Raw genomic sequence first — 27,534 nt, 5'->3', positions numbered from 1 at the left:
GAAAGGAAAAGCAAAGGGAAATAAACAACTGAGTTTAATACAATCTGCTTGGGGTGGCTGTTGTTTGGTTTGGATGCACAAAAACTGCTTGGCCTTCTCACATCACTTAAAATTTCCAATTTTTCATTGACAGTTGCAGGTCCTCCACAAGCCTCCCACAGCAGCCTCATTCTTTGCAGCCCTGCAAGGTCACACCAGCAGCTGGCTGTGCACACAACACACAACAAACTCTTTTTTCCCCCAGTGCTGCCTGCAGCGTGCAAGGCAAGGATCTGACAGCTCCACATCCCCACGGACTCACTCTGGACACAGCAGCTCCTCTGCTGAACTGGGACCCCTTGACAGCTTATCTGCACACTGGCATGGAAGCTGATCACATGAAAGATTAATCAAATCTTATTTTTCACAAAGGGAGAATGAGTTTTAGTAATTTATTAAGAAATTGCTAATTTTGCGAGTTATCATCCATGTACAAAGAAAAGGCGTGGATGAACCTCCTGAGTAGGAAAATGCAGCCCTCATGTCCTGGGAAGCAGACACTAAATTAATCCAACATCAAATTTATGCCAAGATTGCTCATTATTTTTCTGAGCTGCACAGCTCTGCACTAATACCACAGAGCTACACTGACATTCCACAGCAGCACATTAGGAGCCCCGTTTTTATTCCCCAAGTCACTGCTGAGCACCTAGCAAACTGCACAGAAGCCAAATGAACTGCCTGGGGCTGCTCAGTAACTCACTGGACATGAAGGAGTTCCTGGAGATCTCCCTCTCCACTAACAAGATGGCATCAACTGTGCCCCTATACTCACATATGTAAACATTTAAATCTACCCTGCAAGGAAAAGCAGTGCCAGGCACACAAACTCTCTCAAGCCCCTAAAGGTATCTTATATAAATATATTTCCATTTAGTGTGCGTTCTATGCAGAAGAACCTTAGAGATTTTCTTTTATTAGGTAGGATCAGACACAAAATCAATTAATGTCTATGTATCAGTTATTTTATGGTACCTTCTATTTTTTCTTTATAATGACGCATCTTTCCCTTCCTTTCCCAGCCAAGCCAATCTAATATTGTTACACCTTAATTATATCCTTTGAAAAATTAAACTTCTCCAACCATTCCCAGTCTATTTAAACTTACATTCCTCCATGGCTTTTATACTTCACCAAATAATAACGGGAAATAGTAAACAGCGTTAACATAATATAGCTATATCCCTGAGATGACTGTTTTCCTTTAATAGCTCAAGTAATACTCATTTAGGGGATCCAGAGAGAACAGAACTGATTAACATAATTAGCTTGGAACCATACAATCCTGGATATCCAAAAGAGGAGTCACAGGGATGCTTTCAACTGAAGTCATGAAAATAAGGTCTCACTTAGCAGAAATGAGATCTTAACACTCTGTTGTCCCCATTAAAGTAAAATCTGAATAGGTAAAGTCTGCTGTTGAATGAGCCAGGAATTAACCATCACTACACCTGGTCTGTGCCTTGCCATGAAGACAAGAGCTCCCAGCTGCAGCCACACAGGAGCCCAACAGCAGCTGGGGGCTCTGCCTGTTGCTGCCAAGCACCTCTGGGGTTACAGCACCCAGAAAAAGGGCTGAAGATCTGGTCTGGGAGCTGCAAACCACTGCAAATCAAATCCCAACTACAGTAAGGTTCCTGATGGTCATCCTACTATGAGATTCCTCAAGGACTTCTCCCTGGAAGAAATATAAATATATAAATACTGGATTCCAAGGTCTGACTGGACCTTAGGATCTCTACCCATGGTTCTCACTGGTGGTGATCTGCAGCACCAGCCCAAAGCCATCTTCCCATCTGTCAGCCTGAACTGCTTCCACCTTCTGGTGAGAAGGTCTCTGAGGTCAAAGACAAGACTTCATTTATTATACCAGATTCAAAGTGCCTTTTTCATTAGGTTATAAGTGATGAATGGGTGTTACATCTTTAAATCCACCACTCTGGTTAACACAGGTTCTCATGAATGTTTCCAGAAATTTTTTTTTAAATTATGTCAAATGCATGAACATCTGTCACTTCAGAACATTAAATATGAAGAACTATGGTTTTGACCATTATAGCATATGTTGTAATTAAACTCCTTGAATAACAGTGGTCATTGAAATAAATTGAAAAGTCTAAGGCTTAAGAAGCTTACATCCCCTACCCACTGCTGCTGTTTAAATCAGTAATCTTCAAATAGCACTTTGATGAATTTGTTCAATACAAACACAAGGAAAGACTTTATTATATTAGACACTCAAAAGATTTGTTTTTTTCCTACACTTGTATTTAAATCCCAAGTATGCTCCCCACTGATTCAAATCACAGCATTTTCCTGTTTCTGGTTTGGCTTAAGTTTAAAAAATGCAAAACCTCTGTCCTTTCCAACTTCAGTTAAGGATGGAAGATATTTAGTGCAATGATCAACCTTAGTACACCAGTTACCCCAGAACTCTGAATTCCAGAGGATCAATTCATTACTTCATAGTTACAAGCTGGACAAGGCCTAACAACAAAATTTTCATTGGGGAAAAATAAAGTGGCAAAAATTGACCACAGTAAGACCAAAAACACTACAAAGCTTAACTGCCCAAATAATTGTAATGTTCAAAATCTTTTGGTATGCTGTATTTTTATTTCTCAATTTCTATTTCAGAACTGGCCAGGGCACTGTGAAGAACTTTGGGGCTTATCATGAAATATTTGTGGGAATAACAGTGATACACACAAGTAATCTAATTAAAAAGTCAATTACATTCAATATTTCAATATTACTGAAACAGAGACATTAAAAAAGTTTAATCCTCATAAAGCCTGCAAGGCAGTAGCTATGCAAAATTTCTTGCAAAACACGGATCTTCATGGTCTCATTGAGTTAATAATGAAGAAACAAATGCTGTGCATTCAGCTTGTCATTTGTAATGCATTTTTAAGTGTTTAAATCCACAAGGAAAACCTACTTGCTATTACCCAGGAGACTTATCTTAAAGGAAGTATTTTTTAAAATTTTTAAACACAATCATGTGTATCATTTTGAAACCTTCATGATCAAGAAATTTGTGAGGAAACATCCACAAAAATATTAGTAAAGTATAAGACTTAAAACCAAAAGTGACATGAAATAAATTTGTTAAGAGTGATCATTCACAGGTAAGATATGAGAAGATAAGAATTCACTTGACAGGTGTCTGAACACAAAGAGCTTTAGTACAAATGCAATTGTCTTGCTATACAATATGAAACTCAGATTGCTGAAGAAACAACTTGCACCATTACAGTATCCAGATACATTAGGAAAAAGTAAATCTGCCCAAATAGGTACAGTTTTAAATTGTGTGATTTGTCATGAGTGTGTTGTAGGAGTCTATGGCTTTACTAGACACAAAAAAATGAGTGTATTCACACTGGGAAACCAATTCTACAGCAATAAACACACTAATGAGGTGTTCTCCTAGGTCTGCCTCCCCCTCAGGGTCTGACACATGGCACGTAAAGCTGTCAGGGCAGTATGGGGTATTATGGGTATGTACAACAGTGCTTTGGAACAGGTAATTTTCAGAGGAATCCTGACTATGAAAACTGCTTTAATCTTCCAGCTTTTCAAAGGAAATTAAAGCAAAAGTGTTATTTTCAAAATCAATAATATAAGGAAAAGATTTCTGAAAATATTAAAGAGAAGGTAAGAAAGCTGATGTTTTTCACAGATAAAATTCTATAGCTCACTTCCTTCTTTCTATCTCACAATTTACTTACAAACTCACAATTTTGATTGAATTTGTCTCTCAAAATAATTGGAGCTCTGCTACTGTAATCATCCACTTGGAATTTTCACCAAACAACCTCTGCACAGTATGGGGGTAGTGACTACAGCAGATTAAAAAACAGCTTTCAGAAGTTTTGTTAAAATTCGTAAGCAAGCCAAAGCAATTAATTAACATATGGGATAAGCCAGTGTGACATTCCACAATATAATTATCAGGAAACATGCTGCAAGAAAGAATTTAATGCTGGCAAAAGGTTGGACCACATGTGATTTTGTGACTAGGTTTTATTTGCAATTATTATTTGTAGATTCTGTGGATGATGCTGCCAATTTGCACAGCACAGTGCCACGAACATGTAGCTCCTGTCCAGAAAGTCTCAAGCAATGTGCACTGTGAGAAATGAGGTAATATAAAATCAAAGTTTTATCAAACTCAACTAAACCACAAAATGGTGACTTTTTAGTAAAGTACTTTGCTGTTTGAAAGAAGGTGACTTTGCTGTTAAGTTTTATTGCCAATATGAAAAATTATCAAGAAATTCATAGCAAAAACCATAGAACTGTGTTTTCACTGCCAAATGCTAAAAATATGTGCTTTCCTCTCTCTTTAGTGAAAATGTATGTTCTATATGCAAACTTGAACGTTTCACCAGCATGGAATCAGAATACCTTTGAGAAAATCTATAATCTCCTTTAAATTGTGCACATCAGCATTTCTAGTGATTTTTGATGTCACTTTAATTGTACATAAATTAACACTGAGGTTAAAAATGTCTTCTCAGAATCACGTTTTCATAGAAAGATAAAAATTAGTCTAAACTACCTTAAAATTCCCAAGAGTCTAAAAGGCAAATGGAAGAGAATGCCTTGCTTCTAATTTACATTTGATAAATGTCTAAAACACCTAGGATTTTCTCCTTAAACCCATATCTCCTGTTTTGAAGTACTGCTCAAAGGTTACTTCCTGTGCAGATCACTTACACCATAAATTAACAGTGATCCATGGTTTGCATGTTGGCAGCTTCATCTGCATTAAAATTCACACACTATGCAATATGCAAAGCGTATTTCAACATAAATTAACTAAGATGGTATTGTTCCAGCAATATATACTTGTTCACTGCTGAAGCTCAAAGCATTATGTACCTACACCTGCTTCTTAGAAGAAATAAACTTCAGTGGTCTCAAATCTCATTCTGGTGGGTCCTTCACTGGGTCAAGAGTAGCAGCATCTCTGCACTGCTAAAAACTGTTCCACCTTTTGGCATCCTTTACAACCTGTGCCAGTGAAACACACTGGCCATTCCCCACATTCAGTTAGTTTACTCTTCTATAAATGCTAAATTTAGTAGGAAATATATGAGATAATAATGATTATGCTACTATGATTATACTTATGTTTTAGAGTTAAGCAGTAACTCAAAAGCATTGCATATTGCTTTTTGAATGTTGTATAAATTAAACCATATTAACATAGTCAATCATTTTCTTCAGCTCTGCTACCTAATAGCTCTTTTCATACAAGGAAGTACTTCATGAATTCCTAGTACACACTGGGTGATCTTTTACTCAAATCAAGTAGCAGCAGCTGTTAACAAAAAAATACGTTATTTGTCCTTAGTAGGCAGAATTACCCTGCAGCTTATTTTTGTGTTTGCCATCAAATCTGCAGGATTGCATTCATCTCATTTCCTTCTATATCTGCAGGGGATTGCTGAAAGTGACAGCCTGGACTAACTCAGCTGAAAGAATGGATTTAAAATTCAAATTTTAACTCTAGTCTTACGAATAAGCTTAGAGTAAAGCTAAGCCAAAGAAAGGGGTAAAGCTGTGACACAGATTTAGGAAGAAAAAAAAGACCATACCATTCTGAATTACAGCAAATAACAACATAACATTTCTTCCTTCCACGGGAAGAACATGCATGAAAGGAAAGTAAGAGAAAAACTACACACTAGAATCATCACAGTAACACAAGGGGAAAGGGAAGACAAAAAAATTTAAAAGAGAAGAACATCTTAAATACTGTTGCAAAAGAAATGAAATGGACAGTCCAAGTCACAGAAAAATTCACTGGTAACTTCTAGACACATAATTTCAGTATTTTCTCTTTCTCCTGGAGGTCCTACCATTAAATACACAAGTGATGTGCAAAAATATTCAATTGTAAAGCTCCCAGGGGACCACCAGAGAGAAGGTCTGGTTCCTTTGCTACGTCTAGCTCAGACAATTTTCACTCAACAGCTTTGAATAACCAACCACTTTTCCCCATCAGGCTGACAAAGAATACTTGTTAAAATAGCAAGTGTGAGAAAAAGTGAACAACAAAGGCACTGAAGAGTTCCTCATAGTAACCAAACCACCTTCTAAAGCAACACTTCTGACCACATGCTCTTGCAAAATAAGACCTCGCTTTAAGGAAGCAAATACTGCAAATTGCCAACAGCTCATGCTTTTGGACACAAGTTCAAATGCATGAATGCAAAGACTCACAACACATCCACCACCAAGACTACAGACAAATTCACAGAACAGAGTTCACTGTCCATCACAGAAGCAGAGCTGTAAACTCACAATGGACAGGACTAAGCAAATTATATTGCAGGTCCAATGTACTCTTCCATTGTCAGAATGTTTAAATAAAATTGCCTATTTATCCTGGTCTCTGAACCAGCCTCACCACTTCACAACTGCAGAGTAAGCAAGGATTCATTTCAACTTATCAGGAATTCCATAACTGATAAATTGTGTGTTTGAAACAGGTTTTGTCATAGAGAAATGCAATTAAAATATTATTTGAAAAGCAGTTCTCTGTCGAAGCATGCAAAGAGGAAAAAAAAAAGGATTTGTCTAAGGCTAGGAAGATGAACCTAAAAAAAAAAAAGCATTTCTGAATCTCAATAACTAACCCAAGAAAACTACCACCTCTTTCCTTAAATAAAGATAATAACCTCAGGGTATATTAGGGCAAAAGGAAAGAATGTTAAATAGAGCTGAAATTTGTGGTTCGGTTTTTTTTAACAGCAGTTCCTCAATATCATTAGCAATGAATATTCTGAGCAAAATCAGTCAAGGCAAGTGTATCACATATGAGAAGGCAGAATCTGTGGCACATAATATAAAATTCCAACAGAAGTGGAGTTCCCATGGTAAATCCTTATAACGTCTCATGAAAAATTCTAGACAGGCAAAATGAAGCATACTGGTGTATTTAGGAGAAAGAGAAACACAACTTTTCTCTAATAAGAGAGATCTGATCTTTTTTTAAAATAAAGATTTGGCTTTGGCAGCTGAAAGAAGCTGAACTTGGTACACTTCTTCCCAAGGGAAGGAAGAGTTTAGCCACTCTCCTGACAAGAGGGTCTGACCCTGCCTCACAAAGCTGAGAAGAGGAAAATGACAAGTCCCTGCTGAATGACCAGCATAAATAAAATGCAATAAGATTGACATTTATAATTGAACTGTAAAGAATAAACGTTTCATTGTTATTTTAGCACATCACCACATCACTGAACATGTTTGGCAGTATTTACTGTGCCTAGAAAATTAAGCATCATGGCTTCATGTCACTGTGAACAGTAACTTTGCAACTTTTCTACTAGCCTTGGAGCTCTTTCCATGAAATCTGATGAGCAGATTTAATAGCCTTATAAGGAAACAGCCTCAAACCGAGGCAGAGGAGATTAGATTAGATATTGGAAAAAAATGTTTCACACTCAGGGTGGTCAGGCATTGGAATAGGTTGCCCAGGGAATTGGTGGAGTGACCATCCCTGGAGGTGTTTAAGTGGCTTCTGGATCTGCCACTGGGTGATGTGATTTAGTGGTTATGGACTACAGTGACAGTGCTGGGTTTACTGCTGGTCTCTATCTTAACTCTCTTCCAACCCCAATTCTATGACTCTTCTACTAAAAACCTGAAATTAAAATTATATAAAATCCTTTTTTTTTTTTTTTTTTTGCTACTTTGATTATTACCAAATTACATCAACCATGCTTCTTTCTTTCTTTCTTTCTTTCACTGCTATTACCCAAAATCTCAGCATAACTTCTTTTGCTGCCAAGAACCCCCACAAAACTGTCCTTACAGCTTATCTGGAGAGAACTCACTTGTGTACCCACCCAAATCAGCAGGGAGAGCTGCACATGAGTTACTGCTCTTGGACATGTGGTTTAACAGGCACATGGGAGAAAACACTAAGGAATGTAAACAGAATACTTCAGAGACAAGGATTATTTTCCAGCAAGGCTACATACAAATTAACAAGAAATAGAATTCAAGAGGGGGTAACTGTTGCTCATCATATTGCTCCCTATCAAGAAGTTCAGGGTAAAATAATAATACTGGAGGAAGAAAAAAAAATCAATTATTTCATTTGAAGACATTTAATGGAGTATCTCAATCCCTGACTGAGCCCTCCATTTCTTTGCTCCCTAACTCATTTTTGGAGCATGCTGTAGAAATGCATTGGAGCTAATAAAAATGCACTATATTTTTTTAAAGAATGAAGTTTAATGAAGAAGAGCAGGTAGGTCCCATCTCAGCAAAAGAAAGAATGAATTCTGCTATTTGAAAGGCACCTCTCCCAATGTGATAATCTCCATTATTAGCAGATATTCTCAAAGCATGTTCACTGCTTTAACAGGCTCATGGGATAAAGACTAAGGGTATGAGTCATGTTCCCAGCTGCTGTGAATTGGTACTATTCCATCAGGATCAGCACAGAGCTACTGTAAAAGTAGCACAAGAATCTAACCCAAATTTTGGAGAGAGCCTCATGAATGGGGTGAGGGACAGACCACATCTGTATTTTCTACCACTAGCACTTGTATTGTACCACTCTAGGGGATAAAAACCCACATAAACAACCTTGAAAAATAAATCTCCAATCTGTCCAGTCTCACTATGCTGATCCTAGAATATTTATCACCATAACAGCATCTGCCACAGTAAATATACATCCCCAGTTTCCATTTACTGAAAGGTAGTAAAAGAAAAAACCTGTTTAAAATTAATCACCCAAGTCAGACCACAAACTGTGACAATATAGGTTATTGCTATAAGATAGCAATTACTAATACAAGTTAACACAAACCTTGATAATAACAAGGTCTGAAAAGAACTCATATGGTGCAGGATGAAGAGATAAAAGTACTTTTTAATTTTTTGATTGATGCCATGTGTGCTATGACTTTCACAGCTCATCACTAAAAATTACCAGAACAATTCTGTTACTGGCATTCGTCAGGGAACAATGGAAAGAAAGTAGTTTTTGTAAAGTTGCACTAAATAATTTGCAGTTTCTTCTGTTATTTCTACTTCATAACTATTAAGGTCTGAACACTTAAAACACTTTCCACAATCTTATTAGTCAGAGTATTTAACTCAGAATCTGTATCTCCCAAAGAGGAGTAGGAAAATTTGGATTTGAACTGTACCTGCCCCAAATTCCAAAACTTTTTTTTTTTTTTTTTTTTTTTTTTAACTTAGAAAAGCAAAACTGTGGTATTGAATAGTTTTCTTATGAAAGAAAACAGAACACCTCCCTCTCAGCTGGGTGATATACAGAGAGAAAAATATAAAAGAATCATCAAGAATATACACACAGAAGGATGTGTTAAAAAACCAGATAACATAAATCCTGATTTGCAGCTAAAAATGGAAAGTGTGGGACATTTTATTTTTTAAAAATAGTTTTGCTTGGTCCTCAAATGATTGAAAGACTGAAGTCTGTAGTTCCAACAGGTACCAAAACAAATGAACCTGGCTGATGTTTCTTCTTCAGGGGGATTTTGTTCAAATTTCAGTACAAAGCCCCTCAGGACCTGGAGTACATTGGCCAGGGCCATGCTGGTGTGGTGACCTAAGGCAGGAAGATGCTGCTCAGATTTGCTCCAATTTCAGTTTTTCTGTGCCACTGTAAAGACATGGAGGCCATTTGGCTTATCCTGCTCTGACTTTTGGCCTGGTGTTGAAAGGTCCCAAAGAGGATCAGCTCTTTAAAACTGGTGTTGACCTTTACAGTTGCAAAATGCTGTTCTCAGCTTCTACCCTACTTCAGGATCACGTACAAAGTTTGGGCTGTTTTGCAAACTTCAATCAGCCAATGCTCTTGTGACCATTCAACCTTAACATTTTGTGGGGCAGGGAGGATGGGGAGGGAATCAAATTATTTTGTCCTTGTAACTGGAGAGTTTCATAAAAAAATAAATACAAGGATATATTCATGAAAAACACATCTTTAAGTATGTGCTTCGAAAACAGTCAGTTAAAGCTTAAATTCTTATTTACTTACAAAAATAGTCTCATTTGAATTTCTTGATGTCTTTTACTGTTTTAAGACCTTTAATAATTTTTAGCTATAAAAATAACTCAAAATTGTCACTTCTAAATAGACAAATCAATATAGACATCAGATAAACTGTCAGTTTAAAGAAATCAAATAGCTTTAAAAACATTCCTAGTTGTAGTAGGAAACTTGCCACCAGCTCAGGAATAAGGTATTTATTTTAGTAGCTTTCTTAGCCATTCCAAAGCAGCACCAAATCAACTAAATAATTCAAGGAGGGGGAAAGGGGGAATCCCAGATCCTGAGGCATTACTGGAATGCCTGCTATGAGCTTCAAGACACTCAGACACTCCTTCAGGGCTTTTTTCCCCGAAGTTATTCCCTTATCAACGACTGCTGATAAAAAAAATGCAAATAGAAGTTATCTACAAGGTAAAGAAAAGGGCTGATGAGAACACTGAAAACACTGAGGAGATTTAATTTAAAATTTAGCCAAGTTTCCAAGATAGGACAGAGAAGAATTGCATTTTTGTAAGGTGCAGGGTCAACATTCACACAATGCTGACCAAAAAGATAAAACATACCCAACAAGAGGGGAAAAAAAGAAAAAAGAAAAAACTGAGCAAACCCCCTGATTTTTTTTATTAATACCAAACACATTCCGCCTTTTTCATTTCCAAAACCAGCTCAAACAGTTTTTGTTATGACTATCTATGAAGAGATCTTAGGCATTTCTCCCATTCCTAAAATACTTGATTGCAGAAATCATCTATTACAGGCTAAGCCTTATCTGAGCTCTGTGGAGAGGAGCTGCTGAACTTCCAACAGCTGCAGGCACAGCTCCTGCATCTCCATCTCCTGCACTTTCTAGAAAAGAATATCCAATCTTATCAGAACACTGGCAGATTGTATATACAGACACTGGTGCTAGACTGCAGAGGAAAAAATGTTCGTTTTACAACTGAATGGTACTCTTCACATCAGCCTGACTGCTCAGCATTCCTGCATTATCATGAAAGCAGCAGCAGGATTTTTACTGGAAAACAAATTGCATGGAATAAGGAGCATGCCTGAGGTTTTTCTAGAAAGGGATATTGCTGCTTTTTTTTTTTCTTTAAACATTTTTAAGTTTGCAAAACCTAAAATTGTACAGAATATACTGGTCTTCTCTGTCAATACTCATGGTCATGACTAAGACAAGTTCCCTGACGTGGAATTCTCTGAAAAAACATTACAAAAGTGAAGAGTTTTTTAGGCTATAATAGGCTATTCTATGTTATAGGAATATTTAATTTATTTATTAATTCAATATACTATTCCATGTATACCATGTTCATCAGGTGACACTGAGGAAGATCAACAGCACCTGGCAGAAACAAGTCTGTATTAATTAAGAGGAACAAGACTAACTGGAGAGACAGAAGAGATACGTGGAAAGCGATGTTGAGAACGTGGCTGGAGCTGTACTCCCAGTGGGAGGAACACCATGTCAGGGTAGGGGAAAACATGTAAGATACAAGGAGCAGAAGGAGAAAATAACTAAGAAACCAGGAGCAGCAGAAAAGTCACCATGGGCAGGAGCTCCTGCACTGCCTGTCACCTCACCAAAGGAACTGGGGTGATCCAAGGCTAACCCACAACAAAAAACAAGGGGAGACAGGTGTTTCCTCTAGGTGCCTGTTAAGTGGTTTGGAGTGTTCCTACCCAGCATCCAAGTCAGCAGTCAGAATGTCATGTTATCTGGCAGTAAATTATGAAAAAAATTCTCCAAGCTGAGTCTGGTTTGCCTGCAACACCACATGGCTTAAACGAACCACAACCCACCACTTCCTTATAGCCTTGCAACAACAGTAGCTGGCAAAGGCCAAATTTTCTACAATTGAGCTAATAATGAGAGTTTCACTCTTCCTGGTTCCTGCATACCTCTACAGAGGTACAATTTATTTTTTCAGTAGAGTAGCTTTTAACTGCTACAATTTAGTCAGTGGCACTGAACTCCTCATAGCTGCATTTTGTTTTGTACACTCTGGTGTTAAACATCTCAAGAGACAGTCCCCTTGGGCTCCCCACAGATTATTTAACAGTTTAGCTTTGCTGGAAACCTTCTTCCCACATCCAACTTCCCTCTAAAAACTTCCCTTTATTCATTTCAAATAAGTCTCATTATTATAATGCTCTGGTACTTCTCACTGAACATACTTTCTTGTTCCCTAAATTAATTAACTTAGCTATTTTTTTTTTTTGTTTTAAATAGCTATATTAATAAACTGTCCACACCACTTTCCTTTTAATATCCAAAGTTAACTAGAACATTTACATTCATTTGCTAAACTGCAAAATAATGTACTGCAGCAAACAAATTGTGCTATGAAGGCAGCAGCTACTAAAAATTTAAGATAATATTGGGTAAAGATGGACCTAACTCTTGTAAATAGTAAATATAACATCACTTAGAATTGACTAAAGATGCCAGATTCATCAACTGAGGGTCTTATAAATAGGTGTGGCATATTTTTTACTTGAAGGGAGATCTTACATCTGTTTCCAATCACAATCCAATTTCTCCACTGTTAAATAAAAAGGCACTTTCCCTCTACCTCTCAGTCCTCTCTGAGGAAAACCTGAGTCCACTTCTACTGGTATGGAAGGAAGACAACAGAAGTGTTAAGTCTTCAGGTCCCTCAAGTTTACAAATTCCCAGTTTAAAACACAAATGACACTGGGACACGAGAAGAATTGCAAATCTAGATCAAAACTATTCTTGAAATGTCTCTAGCCTTTACATTCTCCCATCTTCTACCCAGTGGCAAGTTTCACATGCAGCCTGAGTGCCTCGTTCCCTCAAAATTGTCTTTTCTGCCCTATCAGCTGAACTTTGAATGCCCCTTCACAGAGCCCAGGAAAGCTGAACACAGGTCACAGACAAGGAAAAAGAGAAAACTACTGATAGTAATCAAAGCCCATTGTACTTGAGAAAACAAATCCTAATTTTTTATCAGGTTCCTCACACCTAGCACCCTTCTGATACAAAAGACGCCTCTCTTAGTGTTTTCAATGTCAATATAAACAAGATTACAAATCCCTGTAGACCTTAACTAGGACACTAAATTTAGTGCTGCCCTTAGATTTTGTTTTCAATGTGCATCAGCCTGTTTGCTAATTTACACTGTAAATACCTGAGAGGTCATAGGGAATTATGGCTCTCTGGGATGATAAACTTGTGAGGTTTTTTTTTTTTGGTACATCCTGCTGCATTTCAAACTCTCATAGAACAGGAGTTTCTTTCAGACACAGCAGGCCCAGTATGACAGCACACATGACACAGACCACAGTTAAAATCTATAGTGCAATATAAATTGTCATTTCAGGGCAAGACAGAATTATCCTAATTCTATTTCTTCTATTAGGAGAGATTTTGTTTCTCAGGAAAATAAAAACATCATTTGCAAGACATTGAATTTATCTTAGACAACCATAAAGCAGCCTTGAGAGCACCCCCAGGTGAAATCTGCCCTGTAACAAGACATGGATAAGCTACAAATAGGAACAATTAGTGAAGAGATTATCTGCACACACTGTTACCCTGTGCAGTCTTTATGTAATTCAAATCTTTCAGCTTTCATCCCTTGAAGTTGACTGTACACAGAATTAATTCTGCATTGGTGAGTAAAGATGTTCCTGAGCAAGAAGCAGCAGCAAGAAGAGACGACTTGAGTAACAATCTTCTACTCTAACACATAAAATTGAAAGTATAACAATACAAGTAACAGGACAAGTTCAGGAGTTCACAAGGACACCAAGTCAGAGGTGAACCCTGCAATAGTTTCCATTACTTCTGCCCCAGAAATAAAATAATTCTGACATCCATTCTCCATTAGGAATGCTATGACTGCAGGCATGTGATGCTGCAGCTGGGGTTTACCAACACAAGGACCTCTCTGTGTACAACAGATCTCTCTGAATGTCACACATCAAATTAACTCGTTCCAATGAAGCACAAGCAGTCTGCAGGTAAAGATGGCTTGTAAAAACAGTAACATTGCAAAAAGAGAGGAAGAGAAGGAAAAGAAGTTCCCCTAAAAACAGAACATACACATCCCCGTTTCTAATACTATGAATTACATAGGTATTACTAAGTTTTCCACTTATCACTGATTTTTCTGGATTTAAACTGCATTTCATGCATTTAAACAAAAATGCCAAACACCAAGAACCTCAGAGAGTCCTAATATCATCAAAAGTAGCAAGTCAGCTTGTGTTCAGTTTCTGCAAGCTGGGTATTTACATCTGCCAACCACAAAAGTCCTAATGCAATTTAATACTCTAATCTTCTATTTGCCAAAAAGGAACAGATTATGTTACTAAGGAGGCACCTGTAGGGGAACTGCATCTGGACTCTGGCATTTTCTGACTTAAAAGCTGATTCAAAATTAGGTCCCAAATGAGCAAAGATTTCAGTAAAGTTAAAAAAAAAAAAATTGAGGCAAAAGATACTAATCTTTGATGGACTGAGATACACTGTTGCTCACTGAGTAACCTTCATGCGTTGAGATATTTTTAAAATTAAACATTTTAACAAAATTTTTATAAATCTTTCCAAGAATTTCAAGTTTGTTTACATCCAACTAAGTTACTCACATCAAAAAATTATCTGCAATTCAGTTTGAAATATGTTTTGGTAGACTATCAATTTTCATTTCCCAATAAAATATTTTAAAACATTTCACTCCCTATGCAAGATCAAATTACAGAAATAAAAACTCAGACAGAAACTGAATTGAAAAGCACATTGAAAGATTAGCCAGCAGTAACACTCACCCAGCAGTTTCCAAAATATCTATTAAAGGCATAATAATACTTTCACCAAATAGGAAATACAATAAAGAGCCTGAATATTAATAGCAGCAAACTTTTAATCTTATTTTCTTTACAATCTTGCTACTTACTGTAAAAACCCAAATCTATCAGTGACTTTGTAAAGATGGTAGTCAGCATCTTCCCACGGTTCAATCTGAGCACCCTCACGTCCCTAAGGGGAAAGGAAAATAGAAAAAGCCAAATTATATTTTATGACACAATAAATAAAGATACATAAGAGAGCATTTAACCACTGAAAGCATAACCTTTGGGACACTTTGAGACATGGTGGCAGGAGGTTGGAGGAGGGGGAGGAGAATACCAGTCCTAAACTAATCAGCCAAGAAAAGGGAGAGGAGAGGAAAGGAGAGCACCTATCCCAGCCCTTACCAACAGTATTTTCATCACAGGAAATATCTTTTGGTCGCTGCTATACACAAAATACATTTCAACCAGAGTCACAGTAATCCCACACCTGTTGTTAAACCCCACAGTAATCCATCTAGGTCCCCAGAGTGCCCTCTATTCGCTTCATTTCCCAAGTCAATCTTTCCTGAACAACCACCAGCAAGAGCACATTCTGCAAACAGTGCAGAGTTAATGTCCATGCTGACTTGCAGCAGCTGTCAAACAATGCAACACTGAGTCTTCCCTCAATTATGCATTCATTCACATCCCATTCTTCTGCAATTGCCAGTCTTGCAGAAGGCATGCAGAAGTTTAACTACATTTCAGCTCTATCTTACTTGTGGTATGGGCTATGCACAGGTTACTGGCTATGAAATCATGCCACCACTCAGAACATGAAGTCTATTGAGTTTGTGTGGCCTGGCTTTAGTAGCAGGGGACTCCAGTGGTGGTTTCTCTGAGAAGCTGCTGGAAGCCTCTCCCACATGCAACACAGATAAAGTCAGCCAGCTCCAGTAAGGACCTGCCACTGGCCATGGCCCAGGCTACATTGGAGCAGGTTTGGTGGCAGGACTTGTGACCCATGGGGGACCCATGCTGAAGCACCTCTGCCTGAAGGACTGACCCTGATGTAGGGACCAGTGCTGGAGCAGCCCATGAAGTGCTGCAGCCCATGGGAAGGACCCACAGTGAAGAAGTTCATGGAGAACGTCAGAACTTCATGGGAGAGACTCCACACTGGAAAAAGGGAAGAGTTGAAGGAGTAAAACCTCCAAGTAGGAAGGAATCACAGAAACAGTGTGGGATGAACTGACCATAGCCCCCATTCCCCATTCTCCTGCTCTGCTCAGGTGGAGGAGGTAGAGAAAACTGGGAGCAAAGCTAAGTGCAGGAAGAAAGGAAGGTTGCGGGAGAAAATGTTTTAGATCCAGTTTTGATTTTCTTATTGTCCTACTCTGATTTGATTGGTAATAAATTAAACAATTTCCTCAACTCAGGTCTGCTTTGCCCATGAGTCATTGGAGAAGCATCTCTCCCTGCCCTTATCCCAACTCATAAGCCTTTGGTTCTATTTTCTCTCCCCTGCCCAGCTGAGGATGGCAGTGACTGAGCAGCTTTGCAGAGCACCTGGTGACAGCCTGCAACACACAAGCACGTTTTTCCTTACTGCACACACATCAGTAAGTCTGGCACATAAAACATTCCATGAACTCTACAAACAAGGCTACTGCTCTGTACTACAATGACACTTAAAAAGTCCGTAAGTGTTACAAAAATACCTGACTACCACGTAAGCATTCTAGGCATACTCTGTGCCAGGCTTTTCCTAACAAGGGGTCCAAGAACAAACATGGTATGACCAGGGCATTTCTATAGTTTCCCACAACAATATCAGAAACAATACAGCTCACTCATCTTTTACTTTTTCTGCTATGATTTCAGTGTTTGTCCTACCATAACCCAAGACTGAATAAATAAAAAGAAAAATGAGAGTCCTTCTGATCTCATAGTTACACTGAGCATCTTTAAACACTCCACTTTCACTACTTCTAATACAATATACTCCCTGAAATAGTCCCAAAGTAACTTGCAATGCACTTGAAAAATTAGTTGATTGAGTCATTATCCAGAAAAACCCCTGTGGAGGGAGAGTTTAATTCACCCAGAGGCCATTGTATCATTAAACATCAGATTAGTATTCAACAGAGTATTGTAAACAACAGCTAGCTGGAACCATGATTCAGTTTTTAAACAGACATAGTACTAAGATTCATTATAAAATGTCTTTAAAATTACTAAAAAGTTCACTTACTCTGTCATACTTGGCAACTATCTCTGCTCGTTCCTGGGCAAGTTTGATAGCAGCATCCTGCTCAGCATCTGCACCTGTAGAGGAATTAAAATAACATTGTTCAGATTTTTTTTTTTCTTGTGAAAAAAGAACTGCAGCCAAATACTTGAAAATCAACTACAGGGAGACTACTTCAATGGAGAAATGACAAAACTATTGTGTTAAGGCAAAATATGACCTTGGTGTATGTCTTGAATACTAGTCAAAGCAAAGTGCTGTTACTGCACACTACCTTAATTGCTGAATTTAGAATATTTTTGATTTTCCACCCATGTAGATATTAAATACAGTAATAAAGTAATTCTGCACAACCCACTAACTGAAAGACTGAAGAAAGTATGAAAGGCCACTAGTTGGCAATTCCACAAACATCCTAATAATCACAGACAGCTGAAGCATTCACTACTGGCTTAAAACAAAATTGTGCAGTATTTACAGGATTTGTAGAGATATTGGAATACTGAAGAAATACTGCATGGCTTCTTAGAAATTGCCTAAAACTTTTTTCTCAGAAAACAGGGAAGGATGTTGTTTACAGTGTCAGAACTGCAACTCGGGCAGAGCTGGAATAACTGTAAGGATATGACAACAGGAAGGCTGACAGCAAGAAAAAAACCAGCATGTGAGTAAGCACTGGACACAAAGATACTGCAGATGCAGCATTTACTACATGAGTGGAGTTCAAGTTTTGCTCAGTCCTGCTCCCTGAGCAGAAACCATCTCTAGAACATGGACAACAACAGCGAGCACCAAGAAAGGAAAAGCTGCTGTTTTGAACACCCAACAACAGAACATCAACATCCCAAATACAATTATATCAAAACAATGAGGTAAATCAGCCTTAATTAATAAGTTTGTGAAAGATTCAAGAGTTGAATTTTTTTGATTATTTAAAAGCAATGAACTTTGAATAACGCAAGGCTTGAAAAAGGTTTAAAATATATTTCAATCTAACACTGTTATAAAAATAACTTCAAGCATGTGGGGTTTTTTCACTATCTAGCTCATGGCAACATAATGAACTTCAGGAATTGTACATACCAACCATCTGGGCCATGAAATAGAAAACAGATCAGATATTATAGTTTTCTATCGTATGACATTAACACAATTATTTGTTCAAACCTAATGTTTCTTTAATAAAGGTTATCTACACATTTTTTAGCATTTAGACAAGAAGTTGTGCCAAAGTAGCCTTCTAAGCCATCTGTTAGAGATTTAACATGGACTCTGCTTGTTTTCACTCTACCTTTCTCCAGGGGAACACTAAGAGAACCTCAGAATGACCCAGCACAGACACAGGCACCAGCATTCAGACAACAGCACTCTTGTCACAAGCTTCCCCTAAGGGAAAGTCTGGCTGCTTCTTCAAAGCTTTCATTTATGATCCCCAGAAGCCACACTTGGTTACCTTCACCTGGTCCCCTTTGTCACCATCATTTGCTAATCATATTAGTCCTGTTTATTACGAATACATAGAGCTCTGTCATTTTTTCCAGTGTGCAGCAGAACCAGCACGCATGTATTTACACAGTTTTTTGAGAGAGGAAAAAATAATAAATAATTCAATCTACTATATTTGGAAGCTTCATATGTCTAAGCTACAATACTGACAAATAATTTCCTTTCTGTAAAATAAGGGATGAGTAGAATCATTCCACATTGCTCAGACTTTGGTGTGTCCAAGCAGGCCACTGCTCCTCCTGAGCTTTCTGGTGCTGGATCCACCTTTATTCCTAAGCCAAAAAAAGGACTCAAGACACAGTAGTTGGGTCTCATGTTTGCTTTTCTCTGGCACAGCTTTACAGCCATTGCAGGGCTCTGTTACCCCCTGTTACTCTGTGAGCTCTGAGCAAGACACATCTCCCACAGCCCTGCAGAGCTCCTCCCCAGCCTTGTCACACCCAAGGGCACAGACACAGCTTCACAGCACTGCCAGGGCATTCCAGCACTATCTACTCCCCCAGCACAATTACAGCAATCTGGTTCCTAATCTTTACTCGCTGACATAGCATGTCTGCTGAACTGACCATGCCCTCTGAAGCTACAGTCCAAAGCAACTCTGACAGAAAACAGAGGATGAACCCTGATTTGACTTTCAAAGCAAAAAGATAAAGGAATAATAACCAAAATTAAATTGTGTTTCCTTCTGTAAGACAGATCTGTGCTCACAGCAAGTCTTTACAGAAGACCAATTATGAGTTTTTAAAAAGTAAATCTTCAACCTCTTTAAAAACCTGATATTCCTTCAGCAACTTCAAGCACTGATGACCCTAATCTCTACTTCTCCAATATACAGATGTGGGGAAAAGCTCCCTTGTTTAAAGTACACCTGCTGCTGAGCTTCAAGAAATAGGTAAAAAAATCCTATCACTAACTTCCAAGTAGAAGAGATTAAATTTAATTTGAGAAAGAATGAAAGAGTGTGGTTTAATATAAGCACACAATATTGTAATACACAGTTGTCAGTATATTCACATAGTATGTAGTTGATACACTGTTTAAAGAGAACTAAAAATGGTTTATATTTTTATTTTAAAATGTGCTCAAAAGGACATAGATCTTCAAAAACACAGACAGAATAACAGTGTAAGCTGAAAAAAGTTTAAACCTCTGCTTAAAAGAATGCCAAACTGTATTTGCACCAGAAAGCAAGTTCCGGATTTATGCTGAAAACATGGCCATGGCTTACCATCCCTTCCTCTGCATAAGCAATGTGTGAATCAAATTTTGGCATGTTCTATGTCTCATGACAATTCAATTACATTTAGTGTGTGAATTATCATATTCACTGCCTTTAAAATAATCCTCTTTGCTTTCTGCCAGAATCATCTTAACCTTCCAGCTGCACTGAGATAGTTCAATGTTTCATTAATCCATTGATACTGAAAACCCAGAAAACAGCTTGAGATGGGGGCAAGAGGTTTTATTTTGGGAGATAAGCATTAAACATGATTTTTCTTATAAGAGGAAATATTTAAATATCTCCAACCTAGAAATTACACATTGATTCCTGATAATGTAAAAGTTAAATATGGGAATAAGAAAAATTCACCAGCACAAAAATATACTTTAGCACATACATCACTATGAAATTAAAAACAAATAACTGGTATTCTAAAGTCTTATCAGTTTTGTTCAGTGTTATCTCAGGGAAAGCAGTTAAAGATATGATACAAGTATGATTAAATTTACTAATTAAAAGTTAGCATTACAGATTATACAAGAAACAATGTCATCTCAAATGAGGTCAACAAGATATAGTCAATTAAATACTACAGAGAACTGATTTGAACTAAAAATGGGAAATATATTAGCAATAACTTGATAAATTCTGTCAATCATGGCATGCTAAAGAACTTTCAAGTCCCTCCATAATAACTCAGGTTTCCAAGGCACAAGCAGCATGGCTAAAATCCTGCCCTGCATCAATCATAGAATAACAGGTTCAAGAGACCTCAAGGACCATCTAGTCCAAGCTTTCTTGGCAAAAGTACAGTCTAGACAAGACAGTCCACCTGAATTTTAGAAGTGTCTAGTCTTGGGGAATCCACCACTGCCCTTATTATTCCAATTATTATTGGAATATTATTCCAATGGCTGTTCTCACTGTGAAAATTTCTAAGTGTCCTGAACCTCCTCAGGAGTAAGAGACATAATGCAAACTAATAATATGTAACACTATGCTCTGTTAATGAATGCTAAACTACCTGGAAGAGACTAACTGCCATAAGTGACATTTAACAGCAAAACAACAGGTCCAAGTAAAAATAAACACTAGTAAAGAAAAAATAAGGTTGTGGCCTACAAACAGATGTAAAAATTAGATTCTGAATTTTACTAAAACTTCTCAAGGATAGAGATGTTTGCAAGAAATGGAGCTATGGTTTGATGATCTGATGAAACTAAAAAAAAATCCTACTCTACTCTTGCTTTTATGCCATCTTCTATCTTCTGTTCCACATGGAAGAAGAGTAGCTGTAGATGTATTCATCTACAGAAATCAGAGAATCTTGACCCAAGAACCCCCTACAATCCATCTAAACATATATTTTAAGGTGAGGGTAGGGAGAAGGTAGGGGGGAAAAATTATACGTATATGTAATTTTGCATTCATTTAAATCACTGAGGATCCCTCTTGCAGTCCCCGCAGTAGCTCAGTTTTCCAGAATAAAGGAAAGGGAACTGGCAGCACTATCCCTTATGTCTCCAGCAGTCAAGAAGGAGCTGAACAGCCTGTGACAGCCTGGCAGCAGCTTCTGGTTGGGGCGACTAACACAGAGCCCATAGTTACACCTGGCTTTCATCACAGCCTGCAGAACTGAGCTGCTGCTGAGGGAGGAATGGCCAGAAGACAGTAAAACACTGGTCTTTCCCACAAGAAGAAAAACTGCTGCTCTACAACGTTTACTAAGTACCTGTATTTTGCATTGTTTGTCCAATCCTGTTCAACTACAGAACTGCAAACCAGTAAGGCACAGCCTTTTTCAAAGTTACCTCCATGTGCAATCCACTGAGCATGCATCTCTATTCCTTACAAAGTAGTCACATTATTTACAGGAATGGTCTTTGAGATTACTCAAACTCATTAGTGCTGTTCTCTCTGAAACAGCTTAAAAAATGACTAGGCTGTACCTCACCTTTCAAAGGTAACAACCATGGAGTAGCTCCCTAATGAGAGTAGTATGAAAGGAGTACACCAAGAGCCTCAGTGAGTTCCTTACACTGAAGGAGTAGTAGGTGCTAGATACATTGCAGTGCTCATGCATCAGCAGTAGTATAATAAATTGCCTCTTACAGAATGTGCCATAAATTTAAAAAGCATCACAGATCTGTTTAGGTTGGAAAAGACTTTTAAGATTGTTGAGTCCAACCATCACAGACAAGCCACTAAACCATGCTTCCAAGTGCTTTCAAATACCTCAAGGTATTCCCTAGGCCGATTTCCAGTGCTTGACACCAGTTTCGGGAATGAAATTTTTCATAATATCCAACCTAAACCACCAATACATCTTGAAGTCATTTCATCTCATCCTGTCATTTGTAACCTGTGAGCAGAACCCAGCCCTCACCTGGCTACACCCTCCTGTCAGGGAGTTGTAAAGAGCAAAAAGTTTCCCCCTTGAGCCTCCTTTTCTCCAGGATAAACACCCCCCAGCTCCCTCAGTGACTCCTCACAGGACCTGTGCTCCAGACCCTATCACAGCTCCATTCCCTTCTCCAGACATGTTCCAGCACCTCCACGTCCTTCTTGTCACAAGGGAGCCAAAACTGATCCCAGGATTTGAGGTGTGGCCTCATCAGTGTTGAGTACAGGGGGACAATCACAGCCCTGGTCCTGTTGGCCACACCATTTCTGGTACACACACTGGCTCAGGCTCACCCACTGTGGACCAGCACCCTCAGGAGTGATGCCTCTTGCCATGGGGCTGAGGTTCAATATACTAAGAGTATCCTGTGTAACCTCATCCAAAATTCAGGAAAGTGATTTCTTCCTTTTTTGTCCTTAAACCCACCATCATTGTCCCTCCAACAGCAGAGCAGTCTGAAAACCCCAACAACAGAATTGAAAATGTTCATTTGTTTCCCATGACTTTACTAAAATTCTTGCTTGTTTGCACATTACACATCCCACTGCTCAAAGAGCTGCACGGGCACGAATTCCTGTCTGCAGGCACTACCACCAGCTGCTACACATCTACACATTCAAAGCACATATCAGAGCAATAAACAAAGTCTCTGGTCATAGCAGCAAGTCCCTTAAATACTCAGGCTGTTTATTTTCCTTCCAGTTCATTCCCATCAACAACAAAATAAAAGTCATGACGTACTCCTAATAGTATTTTGTTTTGGGTACACGATGTTCAAAAGGAAGAATCTTGGTAAATACCTGCACATCAATACTAAACCTGCTCTGAACAAAAGGGATCAAGCGTCATTTATTATACTTCAACTTCATGCAGAGAGAACTTTTAAAACAGAGAACAACTTTTGACATAAAATGAACTAGATAGTTTGAAAAACAATCCCTTTTGCACAGCAACACTTTCTCTGAAATACATATTTCCAGAAGTTAACTGAGCTACATTTTTTCCACCATTAAACATAATTATATCCCTTAAATATTATTAAGTATTTAAAACTCAGTTATCACTAATTTGAAATGAGAGAATCGAAACAGCAGAATATAAACAAAGACCAATACATAAAATTGTATGTAACACTTTACCAGTCTTCAGACTGTCATTTTCATTTTCTTCCCAGTCCTTGTAGAGTTCTGTTTTAGTCTTCATGAAGTAAATCTGTTTGCTTCTAGACCATATTCTAAATCAGTGTTTATCAAAAATGACCAGGGGAAAACTTCTCCTCCTCCACTTGCTGCATTTGCTGCACACAACTGAGCCACTTGACATGTGCCCCTTTTTCCAGACACAGCCCCTCTACAGCTCCAGGAGCTGCAGAGGCTGGAACAAAGATGCCATTTGTTAATGCCAAGTGTCATGAAGGCACCACGCTGGTGTTCTCCAGCCCAGCCCACAGCCCTGCATTCCAGCTCATAATAAACAAAAGAATTTGAACAAACAGCCTCAGAGGCCAGGGCTCCTGTAACACATCACTGTTATATTCTCGGGCAAAAATTCTTACTGGTGTTTTCCAAGTGCTGCAGGAAAAGCATCTTACTGAAAGGACTTACTTGAAATGGGGCTTGAAGTACCCTCTTTTCTGGCTTATTACCTAAGAAACCACAAAATTAGGTAACTCTAAAAATACAGTTCAGATTTCTGCAACTGGCATCCCTACTTAAAGGATGGATATTTTACATATTTTCTGATCAAAATTCCTTTACTGTTCAAGAAAACTTGGGGACTTGAAACACTTAGGATGTCAGGGGTTAGCAACAAAATTTTTGTTGATAAAAGTGTAGAAATTCAGGAGTAAAACCTGAAAACCAGATCCCCATACCAAGTATCCCATCACAAACACACAAAGCCATCCTCCTGCCCAGACTTTAGCCCTCACACATGCTTTCTCACAAAGCCATTCTGCTGCTGTGTGATGCCTGCAGCCAGGAACCAGCCAATTCCATATCCTAACCTAAACAGTCAGGGAACACACACTAGCAGACACTTTGTGAAGCCAGCTGAAAGATGATCAGTGGCACTGGCACAGGTCACCCATCTCTCTCCATCCTTGGAGATGTTCATAAGCTGTCTGACATGGTCCTGGGCAACCAGCTCTGTACAGCCCTGCCTCAGAACAGGGCTGAACCAGACAACTTTCAGAAGCCTCAACCCTTTTGTGCTTTTCTTGTGGTTTTAACACTCAGAGAAGTGTTAAAATGCCAGGAACAGGAGATCTGATCAAGCATGTTGAACTATTCTTTTTTCCCCAGAGACTGAAAAAAGAACAGTTCCTTCAATTGTTTTAACCTTCCTCCCCATATAGTCTGGCAGAGCCTGGAAATGAGCAGCCAGATCCTTTGTCTTTACCACTGATTACTGCTCATGGATTCCACCCAAGCCCAGGTGTCAATAGTTTAGTCTCTGCAATCAGTATGAGTTTAGACTAAGGCAGTGCCATGTCTACTGCCACGCACATTTCCCTCAAAAGCAGCATTTTCTTACTGCTGACACACACAACAGCAATCTTCTTGCCACACAGAAATAATCTTCCACTTTGCTCATAACAGAACTACTGAACTGAAACCAGCTACTTTCTGTTTCCTTATCTGTGAGCACATTTGTGGTGAGGATGAAAAGAACTCACACGTAAAGAATACAAGCATTTGTCCCAGGTCAACTCTCTCACCCTTCACCACTAGGAAAAAACTTGCTTTATAACATCTCTGCTGCTTTTTTACCACACATTAATCCCAGGCACCAACTAGCCATATTACTCATAGACACACACATATATATACTATAGATGTACTAGAGTTATCTATACTGATACTTCTCTAATTTCTCTCAAGTTAAGCATGTCTGGTTTTGTGGGTGTTTTTCAAGTAGACTTACACACAGAAAGGATAACATTTTGGCTTAACTGAAATTTCTCTCTATTCCAAAAAAAAGAAAATCTAAAAGAGTAAAACTCTTAGTAAAATCAATATATTGCATTATGCTCTGCACAAAAAAAAGCCCATTGCAACAGCAAAACACATGCACCTCTTAATAATCAGCATTCAGAGTAGATACTATTGTACTTTTACTGCATAAGGAGCAACGAGTGGAAAATATGAAAGCAAAGATTTAACCTCCCTGAAGAAACGTTACTGAACTCACATCTTAATAAAAAAAAAATCAAGTTTCACTATGGTAGAGCTCTTGCAGTTTTGCAACATCCCCTATGAGACACTGCACATTCACCAATGGAAAATGGTCACTTTGGATATTAGCAGAATTAACAGCTACTAAAAACCCTCTCAAATCAATTTTGAAGTGATCCCCAAAGGACTCAAAGCAAAAGCAAGAAAATCAAGGCAGTCCTGCAAAGTAATATTCAAGAGAGGAAGCCTGTGTCAAAACATGAAATGTGAATTTAGAAGTCTATACATTGCATAGAATTTAAACCAAATACTCTATCTTGTTTTTAAGCAACAAAGGATTAAAGGGCTTACAGAAACTCTACCAATATTAATCAATTACTTCAATATGACTATCATTTTATTTTTAGTAACATAGCCTTACCAACACTTTCAGTTAATGGAGCAATGAAAGCACAAAACTCAGAACAAAACAGAAAATAAAACAGAAAAATAACATACTCTAATAAAATACAACTTGGCCATTTAATTAGTCCTAATTTGCAATTTGTTTTTCTGTGTGGTTCACGTAAATAACTACACCTAAAAATTAGATCACTGCATCAGCAATGCCTACACCTAACCAGCTGGAAGCTGCAGTTGGAATGCTCATGTCATCACCTCTCTACTTATGAAAGCTCCCACAAGGGTTACAAAGCGGAGTGACAAGATCTGGCAGGGCTCTACCGCAATTCCATTCTACAACGTGTTGTGTGCAGTCATGAGCCAGAAGATAATTAATTTGCTGAAGGTTAACATAATCAGTTGCAAAGCCAGAAGAAACCATACTTGCCAATTTTCAACAAGCTACACTGGAAAGAGTAAACCAATTTTGAATAATGCTCCTTTCGAGAAAGAGGACAAAACCAACACACAACCCACCTTCCTGCCCAGACCTCTGTCAACACAACATGAAACATTTATGGTAGCTCTTAATAGACTTAAATGTAAAAACTCAGGCTGGGTATAATTTGGGGCTTGCCAGCATATAAAGACTGGTCTGACTTGTGCCACAACTAGCTAATGTCTTATGTCTAAGCTTAACTCATCCTTTGTTCTTCTCTTCCCAAGGGTGTAGTTGGTATCCGGCCTTTTCATCACAGTTTTTCTCTTCCCTCAGTGTTTTGAAAAGAGCAGCATTGTGGCCACGAAGAAGTGGTCACTCACCTACAAGTTTGTCTTTGAGGAGATGCAAAGAGTGCTGAGGTCAGCCATGCCAGCTCTCTGAGCAGCTGCTCCAGGGCTGATGGGAGCAGATCTGCATCCTGCTGCTCAGGGGACACAGTGAGCCTTGTGTGTGGAACATGTTATAACCAGCAGCCATGGAACAACAGAGACACAGCCTTCATGGAAAATACAGGAGGTTTTCTACTACATGCAAATCATTTTATGGTCTTCCACCAAAAGATTACATTTCTCAGAACTCCTACTGTGGCTAGAACTGATCCCATTGTAACATCTAATCTGTTTCATCTACAGCTCATGAGTATTACTCCCACACTCCCCCTGAAATCCATGACCTTTCCCAGCACTAGCCCTAGCCTTTACAATTATGTCTTAATAAAATATGCTTCAAATCATCTGCTGCATTATATGGTAAGATCAGACACTTGACCTCAGAAGCAGAATTGACAGATGAAAAGCAGAAATATTTCAAGAATTTTTACCCTCAACCTAATATAAGTCAAGGTATCCTTTTACACCAGCTTTTCAGGTACTAGTTATGATCTTATAAGCAAATTTAGCTGAAAATGCCTTTTCTTTTTTTGATCCCTTGTACTTTAAAAGTATTTTATGCTAGCAGTTCCCAGAGGCTTTAAAGAACTAAAACATCCCTTCTCTACACTGACGCTGCTTATACTTCTTTTTACCATGACAGGCTACTAAGCACACAAGCAAGACCATCTTTCAGCAAGACTGAACATAGCAGTCCTCTGCAATAAATTTCTTCTTCGCTTTCCCAATGCCATATATCAGGATATAATAGTAACATAAATCAAAAGAACATTAAAATATTCTCTGAAACGTTGACATTATTTACAA

General features: G+C 38.3%; 1 protein-coding gene across 5 annotated transcripts in view; it reads right to left on the bottom strand.

Annotated features, from left to right (window-relative positions):
* The window catches only part of USP6NL (USP6 N-terminal like), a 110,067-nt gene that overhangs the window by 41,921 nt on the left and 40,612 nt on the right, over positions 1 to 27,534 (bottom strand). For 4 of the 5 annotated variants that reach the window (XM_056513121.1, XM_056513113.1, XM_056513131.1 and 1 more), the window contains exons 3-4: positions 17,151 to 17,224; positions 15,019 to 15,101 (exon numbers count right to left, since the gene is read on the bottom strand). In XM_056513121.1, the coding sequence (XP_056369096.1) occupies positions 15,019 to 15,101; positions 17,151 to 17,224 (157 nt within the window). Of the gene's footprint in view, positions 1 to 15,018; positions 15,102 to 17,150; positions 17,225 to 23,418; positions 23,676 to 27,534 lie in introns of those variants that run through there. The other variant, XM_056513103.1, reaches the window with a different exon arrangement.

This window comes from Oenanthe melanoleuca, chromosome 1A (genome assembly GCF_029582105.1).
Source record: "Oenanthe melanoleuca isolate GR-GAL-2019-014 chromosome 1A, OMel1.0, whole genome shotgun sequence".
In the NCBI taxonomy this organism is placed as follows: Eukaryota; Metazoa; Chordata; class Aves; order Passeriformes; family Muscicapidae; genus Oenanthe; species Oenanthe melanoleuca.
This window is presented reverse-complemented; position numbering and strand designations above follow the sequence as displayed.